General features: G+C 40.2%; 2 protein-coding genes across 2 annotated transcripts; one reads left to right on the forward strand and one right to left on the reverse strand.

Annotated features, from left to right (window-relative positions):
• Positions 1-1,558: 1,558 nt before the first annotated feature.
• Positions 1,559-13,609, reverse strand: LOC119659299 (phospholipid phosphatase 5-like). Its single transcript, XM_038067312.1, has 4 exons — positions 13,322-13,609; positions 13,003-13,247; positions 2,357-2,739; positions 1,559-2,151 (listed from the first exon to the last, which is right to left on the reverse strand). Exons 1-4 carry the CDS (start codon positions 13,457-13,459, stop codon positions 1,778-1,780), a joined length of 1,140 nt encoding a protein of 379 aa, XP_037923240.1. The 5' UTR covers positions 13,460-13,609; the 3' UTR covers positions 1,559-1,777.
• A 43-nt stretch (positions 13,610-13,652) lies between these two features.
• LOC119659300 (coiled-coil domain-containing protein 115) lies at positions 13,653-14,416 on the forward strand. Its single transcript, XM_038067313.1, has one exon. It carries the CDS (start codon positions 13,863-13,865, stop codon positions 14,334-14,336), a length of 474 nt encoding a protein of 157 aa, XP_037923241.1. The 5' UTR covers positions 13,653-13,862; the 3' UTR covers positions 14,337-14,416.
• Positions 14,417-19,270: the final 4,854 nt, after the last annotated feature.

The raw sequence follows: 19,270 nt of genomic DNA on the forward strand, positions 1-19,270 counted from the left end.
CATGCGCCACATGCCATTATATGTCGCTCCGATGGTACCTATTAATTTCTCAGGGGTGTCACTCCTGGTTGGAGCCTGTTAATGCCGTAAAAACCCTTCTCGAAGTTATTGAAGAGTTGGTGTTGTTTGAATCTAAACTCCACACATTTGTTCCACAATGATGAGAAAAGTGTTAATGTGGACGATGCAGGAAAATGCAAGACAGAAACCATGCTGCTCCCTGCCGATCAGGCTTTCGAGGTGTTCTTTAATGCATTTCAAGATTATTTTAGCAACTAGCATTTTTAAGCATTATTTTAATGTTATTTATTTATTGAGATGATAGAGAAGACACCAAACCCCCTTCTTCGAAATCTTCCACTCTCTGACAAAGACCTCAAATCATCCGCATTTTCGAATAAATAGAAGAAAAAACTACCGAGATGATAAAGTAAAGGCCGCTAAAGACGCCGGCTTAAGCGAGTTGACGACATACTCTTTTATACGGTTCCAAAGTAGTTTTTTTATTTGCGCCAGCTCTTGCTCTTCTGACCATCGTAACGGTAAATTTCCCTTTGTTGCGGTGCAACGTACGTTGCACTTCCCATTCTTTGCCACGACTTCGTATCTCTAATTCGTCGTGCTAGAGAGCTCGCTACGCTCATTGCCCGCTTCCACCATGTCGTAATCAGCCAGGTCTTGTGATGTTCTTTTGGAATATGCCCATATGTTGAATTTGGTTACGAAGAGGCTCTATGCCCCTGTGGGTAGATGCAGCTGTGACATCCAAACGAGGGTAATTTGCTTTTTTCGCGGCCGATTTCAGTGCCCCTTTTCTTCTTATTTAGAAGACAACTCCTGAATCTACTGTAATGAGAAGGCGATATTTGCACAGATCTGCAAGTCTCGCACGGCTATTGTTCCGATTATCAAGATCATGCTTCCCTATCATAAGTTGGAGCAATTCAAATTGCTCGTCACGATCGCAGTTTCGCCTTAGGAATTCCTTTCTGAACTGCATGCAGTTTTGCGCAGAAAGTAGCCATCTTCTGGGTATCAGTGAATAGAAATTCAGCTAGCCAAGCCTGTATTCTAATGTGACAATTTGTTAGCGCATTCATGAATACTTCGGTAGCTATGCTGGAATACATCAATCTCCACCGTCGCATAAATAAAAAAAAAATTTTGTAGAAAAATCGACTTTTACCCTCCAAAGTTTCTTTTATAAAGAGTAACACAGTTTCCAGTTTCTAACTTGTTAAACATCTTACTGCTCCCTGTCATGATAAGACTTTTCTTGGCCATTCAAATCATATCATTCCATTGGAAGTTTTTATTTCTTCAAATTGATGTAAAAAAATGTTCACTCCATGTAGACAATAAAATTCCATATGTTTATAGGTTTAAATATATGAAAGATATTTAAAATAAATCCGACTTCGTAAAATTCAATTTTCATTCATTTGTATAATTTTTAAAAAATCCAACAAGAATCATGATTAGAAAAGATTGATTCACGTAACTCTTAAAAGGCTTTCACCAACGATCGAAGTGCAACGCATACAGGAAAAAGATTGAATTATATTAAAATAATACTTATTTTATTACCTAAAATCCACATACATAGGGAGATAATCTTACATTTACGGAGGAATGATCTAAAACTCTTTCTATAAAAGAAACTTTCATAACAAAACTGATCACAGAAGCGTGTGTATTGTAGTACAAAACGAACAAAATAAATAAAACTGGTGATTCTACCTACAATAAATCTGAGTTACAACCTATTTGCTCATTCTCAAATCCACTTTGTCTCCTTCTCATCATCTATAAGTGGTTTTTGTTCGGCATCGTCTTCGATATTCGATATGCAACAACTGCTCGTTTGCAAATTGCGGTTTGAGTAGGGTCGATGTGAATTCGATGCAAAAATTGACGGAAAATATTGTCGATATGAAACGTATGTAACGAGCATCCCCAGTATCGAGCCAATTGTTACGTCCTCCCAATGATGATGATAGTCACAAGTGCGACTAATCGCCACAACTGCAGCTATTACTAGTGGCGATATGGTGAGACATAGTCGCCACGCTTGGCTGCGTCCACGCTCGTTGAACACATGCAGCTTTGCTGCCAGGTACAAGAAGACAAAACCGAATCCAGCGAAAGCGACTGTGGAAATTTGAGAAAATATTTTCAGGTTGACTTTTCATTTAAAATTAGGAAACATATTCTTTTGATTTTATGTGGCCATTCTATATTCCATTTTATAGCCCACAATCGAACTTTTAACCAATAATCCAATAAGTAAAAGCAGCAAAAAAACTTGAATACATGCAACTTAAAATTATTACAAAACCCAAAATTTTCGACTTACATGACGAGTGTCCACTGGGAAAACTTCTACGTCCTTCATTCACAACTCTCGGATCCCCGGTGCAATCGAACTCTTCGTTGAATTTTCCATCAGGAAAGCAGCGATAGTAAAAATCAGGTCGGGGTCGACCAACTGTGACTTTAAGTAGACTTGTGAGGAAACCATTCAAGCCTAACGACAATGTCATGGCACTTATGCCTTGACTGAAATCATATCGGTCGTGCGATACCAGAAAGTTTAAACAAATCACTGTAAACGGTACGAAAAATGCAGCAGGAAGCAGAATAGAAGCCGGAACGTAGTCCTTTGTCGGTGGATTTTTGTATAGCCACAATTCTTCCGGGTGGATTTTTCGCTTGAATGGTTGTGTACGTTCGAATTGTCTGAAAAAAAATATGGAAAAAGAAACATCATACGAATGTACCTCCAGACTTAGACTATGTGAAACAGGAATACGAAGTCTTCGTTTTCCCAGTTACTACCAAACCGTGCACAATTAGCATGCAGCGGAACATATTTATCCAAAAATCAATTGATTTCGTTAGGATTTCATTAAACGATTAACATAACTTAGAAATTATATGCGTCGGAACCCGGATCTCCGGGACGTCGTTGATCAGTAAATCACTCATAGACCCCAAATGAGGAGTCAAACATCTTTGAATTTAGTTGGGTGTCATAATAATCAACTCGTGCATTGACTTCAATAGAAAGGTAACAGGCATTGATTAAAAAATATAAAGATTTATAAAGACCTCTATCTTTGTGGAGCTCAGACAGGTTGGAAAAGATAAGATTTGTTTCGATTGGTCCCTGGAGAGGTTAAACTGAAGGGCAAAGCACAGCAGGGAAATATGGTTAAAACTGATAGAAAAGATTGGAAAGTCAGGATAGAGATGAAATTGAGAAACTTCAAATGATAATATAATATAATAGTCAACACTTGAAGCAATTTTGGTTTTGGTAAGAGCCCGGGGCCCACACAACGCTTAGGAAATTCGAACCAAGGATAGGTCCTTGAGTGCCCCCGAAATGTTTTGCCCTTCTCTTAGAATAGGGCGCAGTCTGTTAGTGTCTCAGTATTCAATTACTCCAAGCATGTAGGTCCACCTTCCAAAATTAAAGGTGTTTCAAGAAGTACCACTCGCAGACACTGATGGCTCATATGTCTAAGCTCGCTTGAAATTCAAACCAACCAACTTAACATTTGCCTATCAGTACGAGTCTCACCTTTCCTTTCCAGCGGGAGGGAAAATTTCTCGTTGTCAAACATGTATTGCACTTGGTGGCACCGACAACGTATGTTAGGCTTAGAAACAGTGAATAGGGAAAAATATTTGCAGGATTTCTTTCATCTTGACTGCTTCCGTGGAGCAGGACGGAACAAAGAACTCTACGTTGCGGAGTGACCAACTTCGACATCCCACAGTTGATATCACTAGTTTCTGCAACCAACTTTTTCGACGTTTTCTAAGTATTTTAGAACTTTCTCACAATCTATTAAATAATCTAGAAATTTTTGTATATGTCCGACATTCGAAACATTCGCGCTGGATTTTCTTAGTCAAATAAATACCACTGGCCATAACTGAAACATCTGACTCTAATAGAAATACACTTAGTTCCCATAATATTCGGTTTCAACCGAAATTGACAACTTGAAAATAGCAGAAAAAGGGAAATATAGGTAAGTAAAAACGTGTTTTTTTTTTTTTTAAATCCGGACCGAAGAGTCCCAACGAAGTCACATGTACATTCAAGTGTAAACGCGCTGGACCGCAGACCTCAGATGGCGAAGGCTCGTCACCTGTGCGAAGTCGAGAATGATTTGGCCCGCCTATAACAAAACCCGATCGCGAGAGCGCTTGTGCCAGACCCGTGGAAATCCATACAAAATTACGGCAGTCTGCACGGGGCATTGGCCTATAGGGGACCATGTTGTCAGGCTCGGCATACCCTACGATTTGCATTACCGAAGTTGCGGAGAAGCAGGAAGAACCCTCAAGCACTAGATTTGCGATTGGCCAGCTCTTATTAAAGCCAGACAGCGGACATTAGGTAAACTATTCTCTGAGGACATCAAAGAGATCTCTAGCGACAAGGTGGGAGAGCTGCTTTCCGTCGCAAATGCTACGGGCTGACTGTGAAGATCTGAGCCGTCTGGACTCTGCTTCTTTGCTCTTATCACAGTAACCATGGTCTTAGGAATTTGTGAAAGGGTACTAAATGGCATCAAAACGGCACACCACGCACGCTAATTGGATTCCTCGTATCAGTAAGTAAGGGTATGTAACAATCTAAGTGAATGCAATAAAGAGGATCGCATATCAAGTCTACTCTCACGGGCAAGGATCCATTACTGCGATTGGATATGTTCAGCCGCACAAAGAGTACAGGAAGAAATCCATGACAAGGATCCTGCACTTATCTTTTGGTTTCGGTCTTATTTTTGTAACAGAGTGTTGCAATGAGTTACTTTCTGGCTCTACCTTGGCGGTCTAGTTTTACTTGATCTACCACCTACCACCAGCAAAAATCTGTAAGCAATCTACTCTTCTTTTACGCTGTTTGAACACTGGATGTTATTTTAGATAAAAAGCTTCTTTAGGACAAAGTATGGGTTATGCAGGTCGAATTTGCCCCGACATCGGGACTTAGGTCTAAAGTGGTAAACTTGATATGGGCTACCATCATTAGACCCATGTATAGAAAATACATCTCCAGTGTTGTGGGTGGAGGTGGAAAAAAAGTATTATATTTTCACTGTAAGCTAGTCTCACTGCAAAGAACTGGATAGCAATATGTATTGTCGACGACATGAAAACGACATCCGCCGCAGCTTTAGATGCACTATTGAATTTGTAACTTTTGAATATATACCAAATATTCAATGTACTGCAATGACAACAGCTCAAACTAATTTGTTCCGATCCATGGGGAATTAGCGGCCGCCAGGGGAAGAGTATTGAAGAGATACAATAAGAACTGAATCCAATCCAGTTTTCTGATTTTCGGGTCCCCATTAAACTGTTTATTAGCAGATATATCATAAAACCTGCCAGAGTACACTGAGGTTTAATCTCTTGGATAAAAATTAAACTTTAGGACAATATACAACGTCGATCAAGTTGCAATGCATGTAGTCCTAAGAGAGGACCGTGTGATGGTCGGGATAGTTGGGGTGTTAGATTCTCGACTTCGACGTCGTGCCCACCTTCGAATCCCGGTAACGATCGTGCTTGCGTGTGATTGTTTAGAAGGAATACACACAGGAATACAATATATATAAAAAAAAACGAAACAAATATCCTAAGATCAAAAATTTGGTTGATTGATGAGCGACTGAGGTACGCACCGCAATTTGCAGTAATAGCTGAGTGGCTTTGAGGCGTTGATCAACACAAAAATTGTTCATGAATGCAGATTCGTTTGAACTTTATATCTAGATTCTATGCAGTGAAAATCTGGATACCTGGTCACAGACTGTTGTCGGAAGCGAACAAGTTATGGTATCAAAAAATATGACAGAAAAGTATGCTTACGTCCAAGCAAATTAAAAGCTTTCACCTCCGGTTGTTATATTATGGATGACATGGCTTAACATTCAATATATATTGGATAACAGAAGCATTGGCACACCACACAAAATCGTTCTAGGAGAGGAGGGTTGGATGACGGCCATCTAAACATCTATGGGATTATAAAAAGATCGAAACATAACCAAAGGATCGATTTACATGTAATGCACTTAAAAAAGCATTGGTACACTTAGAAAAATAAAGAAACTCTGCTAAAAATCAACGGGATATGAACTTCGAATTCAATTATAATGTTTTATATGCATACCCTTGGCAGAAATTAAAGCTGTAAAACAACAACACACTGAATTGTCAATGTTTTCAATCACATTGGGGGAGATTTCGTTGCAAGCGCAAGCAAAGCTTTTCGGAGAATATTCCGTTCCTCGTTTACTGACCTGGAATTCGAGCAAGTACTTTAACCACATTAAGGTTTACCGATTGGGGGAACATACAGGCCCGTCGTGGAATATTAAACAACAGCCCTTCTCGGTCAAAATAGTAAGCGTGTTTTTAGTCGTTGTCCTTTTCTATGCCGAAGATGACATAAATTAAGGATTAGTACATCTACGTATACTTCTTTTCTCATGACGTAGTCAATAAATACCAATCAACCCACCACAGAACTGAGTAGCAAGGCTTTGTCATAGTCTTTCATAGAACCAAGTAAGCTATTTTTAACTGACAGCACGATCATGAATCTCCTCTCCTCGCAATATCCTATGAGTGGTCTAAATGTGAAACAAGCAGACATGACATTCATGTCGCAGCATCCTCTGACAGCGTCGTGGTAATTCATCGTTCTTTGTTCCTGCATCTTACTTACACCACCCACCAGGAGTTACAGGCATAACCTCTCTACGCAGTCTCTATTTTTCTTGGAACTATTCTAATTTTTACAAATTTTATGCATTCCCCATTCATTTGACCCTTCATACTTTTGCATTTCTACTGTTGTAGGTCATTCTGCTTATTCTTTCTTGACACCCTAAACTTATTTGTACAACGCTAAGTCTTTTTTGCGTTTATGTAATTTTTTAACTATTTGTCAATGACATTATATGATTGCCATATCCCACACATACGCAGCATCGCTGTTAGTTTAATTTTCCGAGAATTGCTTACTTCTTTTCCATTGTTCTCTACCGCGTAGCTCTAGTGAGATACATCCGCCGGTCTTCCTGTGATAAATCATAATAAGGTTGTTTCCTTTCTGAATGTGCGACCTGTCCCTGGCCACCTTCGTCTTCTCATCAACACTTCCGCAGGCATCTGGCCAATAGGCTGCTAAATTTCTTGATTTAGTAACATTTCAGGTCAAAATACCGTGATAATACAATACACGCATAAATAGTTGAGAGCTGCTTCCAATAGCAGTACAAAGAAAATATGTTGAGGAAGTTACATTTCCAAATTTTGGACAAAACACCAAACCGAGGTCGAAAGAAAGAACGCTTCTTAAATATAAAAATCGTTCGACGCCATGCGATAACTAGTCAGATTGAAAATATTTGTTTTATCGGTGTTTACCTTTAGTTTGACTGTTTACTTCCTTCTCTAAATCCAGGCCCATTTGGTCCATAACGCAGTGAGATAGCAAGAAGATGTCAGTAGCATGGTTTAGGTGTTTGAAGAAAGATGACATCGTCCACTGAAACCCTCCACGTCTATCAGCCAAAGTAGTATAAAGAAGGGAAGCAAAAATACACCCTCAAATCTCGCTCTAATAACAACTATAAGCTTCTTAGCACGCCCGCCCATTATAATTCCAGATACACTCCCCGTTGACACTATCGAAAGCTATCTCAAAATCGATGAAATGCAGGTGGAGCGATGGCAAAGTCCGCAAACAGCTCCACAATGACCCGAGAGGTTTTAACATGTGATATCAGAAAATATTAACTTCATTTCGGTTAATGTTAAAAAGTAAAGGTACTGATGAGCTTCAAAAGGTACTAAATTTACCTTTGGTAACAAATTACAAACATTAGCAAAGGTTGCTAACAAAACTAAGAGCAGACTTCCCATAAAGCTAAGCAATAAAGACTAAAACCCGCTAGGTATTCAGTCTTTGCGGCTCGTAAACGATATTGGACCGGTGAGCTTGAGTGCTCTTCTTGAACTCATATTTGCGCATTCAAATGTATTCTCTTCGGACTTTGCAACGCCATGCAGAACACTTTCATCGACTAATATACAGACCACGAACCGGGTTACAGTATCTGAAGTCGTAAGTGTTTTTCAACTCTAAGACTATTTAGAATGTTGAGAGGCTACAATCGTCTTGTTACGAAAACTATATTCCTTCTGGTCTAAACATTTAATTACAGATTCTCTTCGTTTATTGAATGAATAAGTAGATAAACGAGACATTGCGATTTCTGGATACAAATGTAAAGATCTTGCAGGTTCACAAATAAGTGCTTTTTCTACACAATTTTTCTGTTTTTTACCATTTACGTCTTTTCCCATATTTTGATCTTGTCTACTTTGTTGGCCATTCTTGTTATAATATCTCAGTGAAGTGAATAGTTTTTGATTCGAATATCTTTCCGTGTTTTTATTAACTTTCAATATCTATGTTGACAATATGTAGCTATTAGGTTTGCTCTGAAAATCTAAACTAATTTCCAAAACGTGGTTGCGGCATCGAAACCTTAAGGGGACGTGACGGGTTCAAATTTTGACTTTTTTATTTTTTTCAAACGGTTTATTTTTTTAGAAAAAAGACAGATATTTGGATGAAATTTTGCATATATATTGTCACAATGTTTAAAAAACATTTATGAAATTTTCCAGGCTGGTTTTTGTTTGCTATAGTTTTTTTTAATAAAATGTCAAAAATTGACGCCCTGGGTGAATTCGAGTCACTGAGATGTCCAAGAAAAAAAAACAAAATAATGGGGTTTTAATCAGCATAAGATTCTCCATAGAATCAACCTCAATCAAAAAATTTTGCCAAAAAATAAGAAAATGCGGTGATTTTTAAAAATTTTCGACTTTTCGCATCAAAAATTTGATGTAAAATAAATTATTGCTTTGAATGTGCACAATAACATATTAAAATTTCAAAGTGAATGGTCAAGTGAGTTTTCCTTAATCACCCACGCCAACCCAAAAAACGTTTTGAGAAAAAGGCGTTTAAAAATTTATTACAGTATTGACAGTAGTGAGTTTCTAGTATACAATCCGAATCATAACCGATAAAACTAGTTTCCAAAGTGTTCCATCCTATTTATACAGCATGCTAGCAAAACGAGAATGTGTTACATACCAATAAATAAAATCGAATATGACTTTCATATTCTTACCACATATTTTCAAATGTATTTTCAACCAAAAAAATTTTTACAAAAAGTGAACCCTTCACGTCCCCTTAATGGCAAAGACAACATGAACGGATAATAACGAGAACAAAAACAAGTCGGAAAACCGGAAGCTGGACGCTTCAGATATGAAAAGTTTTGTGTATTTCTTATATAAACACGTTAGAGTGTGCATTTGCCCTATTAATATATGCACATATTATGCGAGAGTATCCACTTTCAGGTGATATTTACATTCATAGACTTGAATTTGCAAAGAAGCGACAATTTGACTTATTATAACTTTGTTAGTAATAATGCGATTCCACAAAACTTGGTAGCATCATATTTTATGTTATAGCCTACATTACTGTAAAATATCGTGGTGCTAGGATGAACTTAAGGGGGTTTTTGCAGCCAATTACTAAGAAAGTATAGTAACATACTATTATTAACTTTTTTTTAGAGAATATCGGTGTGGAGGGTATTTCGGATCCTAGGCACCATATAGTGGCAGTCTCTTGATTTTTTTTTCATATTTGTCGGTTGAGTAGTTTCTGAGAATGGCTTCTTTCAAACTAATGACAAAACTAAGACTAAGTACTAATCGAAACCTTTCATTTGATACCCCTCATGACTATATTTGATGAAAAAAAATGTACATCCCCGGCAGGGAAGTTAGTTAGTTTAGTTAACTGGGGGGAGCCGCAGCTCCGAGCACTCAGGCCATTATTAGGCCCATTGTACTATCCCCGTAGTTGCCTATTCCATGGCTTCCCGCCTACGGTGTTCGCAGGCTTTAGCGAATCTGAGAACATTCTCCAGAGCCAGAGAGTGTGCAAGTTCTTCATTGAAGAAAACCTTGCCAAGGTGTCTTCGTCTGAGATCTGAGGATGCCGGGCAGCTGCATAAAAAGTGCAGGGCCGTCTCCTCCTCCTCCTCACATTGGCTGCACACAGTCGAAACCACTACCCCAATCTTTTCCATATCGTAGTTTAAGGGGCAGTGTCCCGTCAAAAGCCCTACTAGGGTTTTCATGTCCGACTTCTTAAGAGACAACAAAAATGCCGCTCTAGTGGCCCTAGCCTCCTTCACAAGGATTTTCGCTTGCCGGCAAGAGTCCAAATTTTTCCACTCGGTTGCGTGAATCCTTGCAATTTCACCCTTCAGAGTAGACTTGACAGTAGATGGTCGGATTCCAAGAGCTGATTCTGGCCCCACCATTGTGGATCCAGACCCTCGGTGAGCTAGTCTGTCAGCCTTCTCATTGCCGGCGATGTTAGAGTGCCCCGGCACCCACATCAGGAATGTTTCGTTCAGTCGGCCAAGTTTCAGCAGCACCTGATGACAACTCCACACCAACTTGCTTGATATGTTGTTGCCATTTAGTGCTGATAATGCCGCCCGACTGTTGGAACAGATTCGAATGGTGCGACCCCTCCATTTTTGTCGCAGACATTCTTCTGTTGCCAATGAAAAGGCATATATCTCCGCCTGGAATATGGTCGTCATTTTTCCGAGAGGTCGGGCCAGTTCTGTAATCGGATTCTTCGAGAACACCCCTGCACCTGATCCATCCTCCATGACTGACCCGTCGGTGAAGATTATTAGGTCTGTAATCTGAAAAGACTCATGGCCACTTGTCGACCATTCTTCTCTTTCGGTGATTACGACTGTATATGTCTTTTCAAAGACGAATTTGGAAACCATATGATCGGTCGGCATCAGGGCTACCGGATGTTTTTCAAGGAATTTCCAGATAGACGCATGCCCGTTGGATTGGCCGCCTTTCCACGCCCCAATGGTATCGAGCCTATATGCGTCGTTGGCCGCTTTCCGTTTCACCTCCAAGTGAATGGGGGGTAAATTTAGGATAGCTTCAAGTGCCGCAGTCGGCGTAGTACTCATTGCTCCAGTAATACTTCGGCAACCAAGTCTCTGAATCTGCGTTAGCAGCTTCCTGCTGTTAGCAAAGTTCAATCTTGGCCACCAGACGACGCATGCATACATCAAAATGGGTTTTATTATGGATGTATACATCCAGTATATCCGTTTAGGTGAAAGTCCCCAGGTCTTACCTATCGCATTCCTACAGCACCAGAGCAATCTGCAGGATTTCTGATATTGTTCCTGGATATGATGTTGCCACGTTAACTTGGAGTCAAAATGTACTCCTAAGTACTTGACTGTTTGTGTCAGCTGGATTTCCGCCCCTGCTAAGGTGGGTACCGTATAGCTACCCGCCCTGACGTTCCTAGTGAACATAACAAGTCCAGTCTTCCTAGCGTTCACCGTGAGTCCATTGCGGAGGCACGAGCTGTGGATTACATGCAGAGTTGCATTCAAGCGGTCACTTACTGTGTCCGCAAACTTGCCGGTAATTATTACGGCTAGGTCGTCCGCAAATGCTTGCGCGAAGACTTTTTTGTCCTCCAGGAGCCACAGCAGGGTATCCATCACCAAGAGCCATAACAGTGGAGAGAGAACCCCTCCCTGTGGGCAGCCCCTGAGACATCCTGCTTCAATAGACTTCTGGCCGACCGATATGTGGATTTTTCTCCACTCTAGCATGTGAAGGATCCAACTGATTAGCAGCGGTTCCATTACATGCTGTCTTGCCGCATCACAAATTGCCGCGAATGAGGCATAATTGAAGGCACCTTCGATGTCCATGAATGCGCCTAAGGCGTATTCTTTTTCGGACATCGCCTTTCCAATTTTTGCCGGCAGGGAAAGTCTAATGAAAGCATTTTCGTAAACGTCTCTGATAAGTATATCAGAGAAACACAAACACCTCGGCGATAACTTGCATATGTGCATTAAAACCAAACTTTTTATTGACTGGGAAATCGAGCAGATGGATTATCGCAGGGCACTGTTGATAAACAACTGCCATATATTGCTGCTAAACTTATCACAACATAAAACAAAACAAATTGGTCAGTAATGTTTGGCAAGATTTTTTTTTTACCTTAAAATTTTCTGTTTCTGCCATGCAGCAGAGCTCTTTCTACTTAAATACGATTAATGAAATATAGTGATAAGTCTCATTAAGCATTTCATCTAGGCGTTCACGTAATTATCAACGAAGAATGTGTTGAATTCCACAGAACATACACGTGTCCGAATTCAAAACGTGTCTTACACGCAAAAAGTCTTAAGCCAATAATGAACTATTTACTATAAAACAGCAAACTTTGACATAAATATCGAGGAAAGGTCGATGATAGTATGCTGGACAATTTGTTCTGTGAATAATTTGCAAACACACAAAATTAATGCCTGCTATGTTCACAGCGGATGCACCTGATTTAAAGATTCCAGAGTTTTGTTCACGAAGAATGGCATTCCACATCACTGACTCCTTATTGGTTCGACACACCTTTGTGGACAACATTCGATTAATATTGCAAATAAAGAGAGTTTAAAGTGTTTTCTATCATATAAACTCATTCAGATTGTTGCGGACATATGATTTACGTTTTTATAAGCGGTCATCACATACCTTGGAATCAAGGCATCAAGGTTGACTCAACGGAGCCACGTTGTCATTGCCAAAATTTTTAAATGAGATTTTTCACACACTATCTATTTACGATAAGCATTAGAAGATAACAAACTGATTGATTAGATCCCAGACATAATATCTCCTGTGTCTACAAATGGAAAGTTTAGATTTCATCCAGTCACAACCCCACATTTGCGGCCATTGATACCAAGAATATCTAAACCAAATCTTAAAATCTAATCACTATCAACTTACACGAAAACCACAAATAATATGACCCGAACCGCGACTCCCAGGAAACAATTGGCGCAATGTACAAGCCTCGAGTTTGGAGCCATTCTATCTTTGATTTGTCCGTTCGCGGAGCTGGGTCGAGTAATTTGATCCTTTTCCGCCACTTTGCAATTTATCCTCCCTTTGCCGTTTTCGTTCAATAATCCGTGGTGCGGCCTAAGGACGTCGCCACAAGTTGGTGCTGTCGCCCTTGTTCCAATGCGCCTCTGAAATTTGCACAAACGATTTTCTAATTAAAATCTACCACTTGACAAAACTACATGCACCCGCATCTACGTACAAAAAGCACCTGCTCAGGTGGTTGGGTCTTGCTCGCACCTCCCTCGAACAGCTGATAACACTCCACTTCCATAATTTCTTCAGTTTTTTCTCTCTCCAAACTGGTTTCGCGGCTGCGTGCGATTTCTTTTCTTGCCATCACCTCAAAACTCAAGTTTACTCCTTTTGCTATAGGAGATTTCCATGGATTGGAGCGACGTTCCACCGACGACGGATCAACCCGAGCCTGATCTCCGACTAATTAATCATGCTGAAAGGGGTCAATTAAACGTCGATCGGCTGACCATCCGTGGCTAGTGCTAGAATATATAAATCACTTAGTATTTGCTTCGTAATCGTCATGTAATTATTTCCCCGCCATAGGTACCATTTTCTCAAATCAAAGAACCTATTATAGCTGGCAATGCTGCGTAATCAAAACAAATCTTAAATGCGAACTGTCAAATGGTTCATATCTTTCTGTTGTCTTCTAGTACGTTTTGTCTAAGCAATCACATGAGTGCTCCTTAGTTCAACTTTCTTCGCAGAGAATTCAATAAAATATGCCGAAAAACGCTGAAGTTTGCCGTCTTCTAGACATCTTGACCTTAGACATGTTGGACCTAATCCAACAGCAAGTGCAATGTAAAGTGGATATTGAGAAACACAAGAATGAAGGCGACATCTTGCTGGCCAAGGCGCGCTATATTCAGGGAGTCTCGTCAGTTTCATCATCCCAATTGCCCACGGAAAATAGTGGTGATTTTCAAGCTTTAACTACTATTGCACATTCAGCGGATGAGTCGACTGGTGCTGAAAAATTCCAGATTGAAAAACACCCCGTAAGTAAGGAGGCAGGCTACGTGAACCCAGTGCATTGGTTCGGAGTGCTAGTGCCGAGATGTCTGCAAATGGCCCGGGATATGTTCGATAAAACTTTACAATTGGTCGTGGAATCGGCTAATATTCAGAATGAGTTGCGGAATTGTATATGTGGTATATTAAGCTTAAAGAAGGTCAAGTATGATATTGAGTAGTTGGTGAAACATTTGTATTGCGGGTTCTGTGAGTTTAGATTCTAAGCTTGATTGGAAATATGATAATATTTGAAAACGTTTGTGTTTCTCTTCATTCGGCGGCAGTTTATCTTAATTTAAAAGCATTTAGTGGTTGGATAAATTCTAGGTTCGACTTATAACTCCAGCCCAACTTGATTTTCCCTTGTCATGACGTTGAAAATCCATTCCCTACTTCAAATTCAACTCTGCACTGATTCTGGAACTTATTTACACCAATCAAGAGCATGTATGTTTCATTTCCTCGCTTTTTTTAAAAATTGTTATCCACCTCAGATTCCTGTTCAATCTCACGACAATGAAACGGCCTTGTAGGAAGTCTTAATATTTTTTAGATCCTTGCTCCATTAATTTCGGAATCCAGGAATATCTATACTACACCTGGAATGCTCTACGCAGGAAATGTATGTCCGTGAAACTAATAGCTACTCTCAGAGTGGCATATGACGACGTGAAATGACACTGGTGCATTGAGATCTCAGAGAAATTTGAAGTCCAAAATGAAGTTCTCCAAGATTGCATCCTGTCCTCGATATTATTGGGTTGCTGCAAATGAAATTTTGGATTGGGTAGTAAAATTTCAAACAAGTGTAGCACCTATCAAAATTAATCTTATTGGACAAAATAAGCCTCAGCGCATTCAAACAAACTTCTACCAACGACATATAAAAGTAGTTATGCTGGTTTCGTAGAAGTCCCGCTTTCTAGTGTGAAGAAATCCTTAAATAGCAGTTTTGATGATTGCTGCATTGATAAAAAGTTTTTTCTACCTAAATGTTTGGAACAGTGGTAGTTGGTTATCGAAAATTCGAGTGAGTATAGTGGGCAAGGCAGAGCCTCACACTGCAATTCGTTTAATTTTTGGGTGTCTATCATGAAGCAATATGACTCAATTTTAGTGAGCAACCCTAGCCGTTGAATATGTAATTTCGCATGCTTTTCTTCAAGTTGGACACATTTTTCTTTTTCTTCAGTCTTTGTCCCGTCCACAAACGGGGCGGCTCGCCGTGATCGGTTTCGCCATTTTATTTTATCAAATGCCTGACCTGGATGCAATCGTGAAGCATTTAAATTTCCATCCAGCGTATCAAGCCACCGTGGTTGCGGTCGGCCTCTTGGTCGCTTACCATCGACTTCGATGTTCAGACCAATCTTGACCAGTGAATTCTCATTAGCACGAGTTACGTGACCATACCATCGAAAACGCCTCTCTCGATGTTTTTCTACGATCGGTGTAACCCCTGCCTGTTTCATGGGAATCGGTTGTCAAAAATTCAGTTTTGTTTAGATTCAATTTGAGACCGTGTTGGATGAGGCGATCATTCCATTTTTGGGCAAGTTGCTCGAGATCATTTTTGCTATTAGATGCTTGGAGAACATCATCTGCATAAAGCAGTGTATAGGGCGCTGGACGTAGGATGCCCCGTGTGACGGTGTTCATGGCAAGAACAAAGAGGAGTGGTGAGAGGGCGCTTCCTTGATGAACACCAACTGAGACACGAAGCGGTTTTGATACACCCGCCATATTTCGATCTTTACTTTTCGGACGGCGGTGGAACAAGTGAACTCAACGCACGAGTTTTTCTGGCATTAAGTGTTGTTGCAGAGTATACAAGATGAGTTCGTGTGGCGCAGAAAGGCAATGAGTATCCGCCCAGCGTGTATTGCGTCAGTAGTTCCGCAGTTCTTAACAAATTCGGCTTGATTCACGGTAATTTAAACGATTTCGCGAATACGGTTGTCAAGAATGCGTCAAAAAATCTTCATGGTATGCGAAAGTAACCGGATCGGACGGTAATTTGAATATTCTGCTCTTCGCTCTCCAGAGCTCAGATGCGATGTCGTCAGGTCCTGCTGCTTTCCCTGATGTCATTTGTTTTACTGCCTCCTCGACTTCAGTTGCGCTGACAGGTGGAACTGCTCCAAATGTCCAGTTTATTGTAAAGATTTTTTGTAATGGGCCCCTCAGTTGGCATTCTTATAAATTTGCCAATTGGGCAGCGATTTATCGTCTAGAAACTTGTGGTAGCGACGTTTCTTTTCACCGACCTCCATTTCAACATCGTCATTCCAAAATCAAGTACCTTGGTTGCTGAATAGCTTACCTGGCTTGTTGACCCCGGGGGTTGCAGGGCTTTGTAGATTGTGTCTTTCATTTGGTTTCACTATTGTTCCACTTTCATAATGGTTGGTAATCGCATAAGTGAGATCATTTTTGCTTTCTTCTCACGAAATCGCCACCATTTATTGCGCTTCGGGCCAGTGCGTTCCTATTTTATCGGTGACTTAATTGGCAGGACAGCAATCGGAACAGTGAACAGCTTTGCAATCAGTGACGGTGGTAAAATGTCCATGCCTTATGAGAATATAGTCGATTTGCGTTTTACCGTTCTCACTATAAAATGTAAGAAGATGAGACAATCGTTTGATGAACCATATATTCATTAGTGCAAGGTCATGGGTGTCCGCAATGTCCGATTATACGCTCGTCATGCTCATTGCGCGCTCCAAACCCTTTTCCCTCTTGGCACCTGTTACCGTCTTCCTTTCAGCCACATGACCATTAAAGTCGCCGACAATGATGATATAGTCATCAGTAGGCACGCTACAAGTCTTTTCATCGAGAAGTTGCCAGGAGGCATCTTTCTCTTCATCAGGTCGACCTGCCTGTGGGGCGTATGCGGTGAAGAACTGAATATTACGATCACTTGATATAATGGTGAGCTTCATCAATTGATCATCAAATCGTTCGACTTCTTTAATGGCGTCACGGAAACCTTCTGAGATGTCAACACCGTATTGAGTATGCGGGCTACCAAAATAGAGAAGCTTATAGCTATTTTTACCGCGTTCGTGTTCTATATCACAGCTTTTGGCCTCAGCCCATCGGGTTTCTTACAGAGCGCAGATATCAATGCGCCTTTTTCGAAGAGCTCTTGGGAGTTCCTCGGTCTTTCCAGTTAAGATGCCAATATTTAGTATGCAGGCACGTATTTATTTTGCTCGGACTAACATACAGGGCGCAGATATCAATGCGCCTTTTCCGAAGGGCTCTTGCGAGTTCCTCGGTCTTTCCAGTTAGGATGCCGACATTTAGTATGCGTAACTCTGCGTTTATGACAGCTGCTTGCGCTCTCACCTTGTCATACACCTTGACCAAATGGCTCTAGATTTGGAGCAAATAGCAAGCAGAGTCGAGCTTCAGTATTAATGGGCAAAATATTGAAACCGTTGGACTGCACTTATATTTGGGAAGTGTTTTCAACAGCGCTAAATCCGCCTATGCTATTTTGTCTAACATTTGGAAATAGGTCTCTACTTTAAGTTAGTTATTTGCACGTGAACTCCATGCACAACCATGAATATAATAGTTTTCTTCCTAACTATTTACCTATTTTATTCCTTCAAGATCTAAGTATTTGTAAGACGTAAACGGCGCGGGTACTTGCGTTGAGTGTATGGATAAAAATCTAGTAACGTACCTAAGACCTATGTTGAACTACAATCCTAAAGTTCCAAAAATCGGAGAAGGCTATATGAGAAGGAATATGTGCCTTATATTTTCCAGAGACCGATGCTAGAGACCAAATAAGAGCCTTTTTTCCTAAAAAGGTACAAAGACCGCCTAAATACGTATTTTGTCCGTTCTCACCAGAACTCATTATAGTAATATGAGATAAGAAGCTATAGCTATTCCCTACCTGATTGCGCATCTAGTCTAACGAAATCAAGTAAGATTGACACATAAATCACAATTTGCACTCATGTCGTGTTTGTGAATGTATACGGGGGAGCAATCAGCACCCGAGAGTCGCTTTCGGTTGTACACTGCTCCCATGGCAAAAAGATCTGATTATTCGCCTCTGATATGGACGAAAATGTCAGTTATTACCTTATGAAGATCGTGCAAAAAATGGGAGGCAGTTTCTGTTGATTGGTCCGGTCCATCATCGAGTGGATGCGGACTCAGGACTAAATGCCTTGATCTAAAAACAAAAAAAATTCAAAGTGAGATATGGGAAATGGTGAAAAACTTTGTTACGAAAACTGCAGTGAAATCAAAATGAAAAAAGTAGTCCAAAAATCTAACTTTTTCTCAGAAAGTATATTCGCTGAAGACCAAGCTGAGAGAACTCTCAGAAATGACTATATGTTTAACTGCTGCTGCTACCAAAAGAGATTAATTATCGAAAACATGAAAGGGCATGACCGCATACCTCGGGTAGCATCTAACAAAGTTGAGTGTCAACCGACATAAACTATGTATTTCATCAGTAACGGACATCAAATCACGAACAATTCCTAGGTTGGCTCATGTAGAATATCAGACAAGGAACAAGAAATACGACTTAGGCGAATAACACTATTTGTTTCATTGGTCACACTCAATAGTAGGGAGTCCTATTTGTACACATACACATCGAGGCACAATCTCCGTCAAAGTGCAAAAAGAAAAATTACTGAAAAAAAAACAATTCAAAGTCACCATTCATAGCCTTGAGTTCTAGCACAACTTGTGGGACTTTTCGGAATTTATCTCAATTTTGGAATATCAGTTTCTAACACTCATAGATTTGCCTCCACATCTCTATCATGCCAACTTTATGACAGTCCTTTGGAGCCGTGTTCAGTGATAATGTGCACAGCCCCCAACATCATTTGAAAATTAGGGAGAATGCAACAGCGGAATACTTTCTTGAATCATACGACTTCCCTTCATTTAAACAAAGTACCTCCGTTTTGTATTGCAGAGCCTTCAATTTGGAGGATTTTCATATGATTAGGGAGAAATGAACATATTTCAAAAACCAATTTTAATCTATTTTCGATGAGGGAACTTTCACCCCAAAGTCGATATTGTAAACTTTCGTTGGTGGAGGAAAAAAACCAAGCTC

The sequence above is a fragment of the Hermetia illucens genome, chromosome 6, assembly GCF_905115235.1.
Source record: "Hermetia illucens chromosome 6, iHerIll2.2.curated.20191125, whole genome shotgun sequence".
Taxonomy (NCBI): domain Eukaryota; kingdom Metazoa; phylum Arthropoda; class Insecta; order Diptera; family Stratiomyidae; genus Hermetia; species Hermetia illucens.

What these genes read in the sequence shown, in the direction of transcription:
- LOC119659299 (XM_038067312.1), bottom strand. Translation starts at nt 13,459, where the DNA reads ATGGCAAGAAAAGAAATCGCACGCAGCCGCGAAACCAGTTTGGAGAGA. An exon ending in CACCTGAGCAGGTGCTTTTT is followed by an intron (nt 13,248 to 13,321) that starts GTACGTAGATGC and finishes TGCAAATTTCAG; the next exon opens with AGGCGCATTGGAACAAGGGC. An exon ending in ATATTATTTGTGGTTTTCGT is followed by an intron (nt 2,740 to 13,002) that starts GTAAGTTGATAG and finishes ATTTTTTTTCAG; the next exon opens with ACAATTCGAACGTACACAAC.
- LOC119659300 (XM_038067313.1), top strand. Translation starts at nt 13,863, where the DNA reads ATGCCGAAAAACGCTGAAGTTTGCCGTCTTCTAGACATCTTGACCTTA.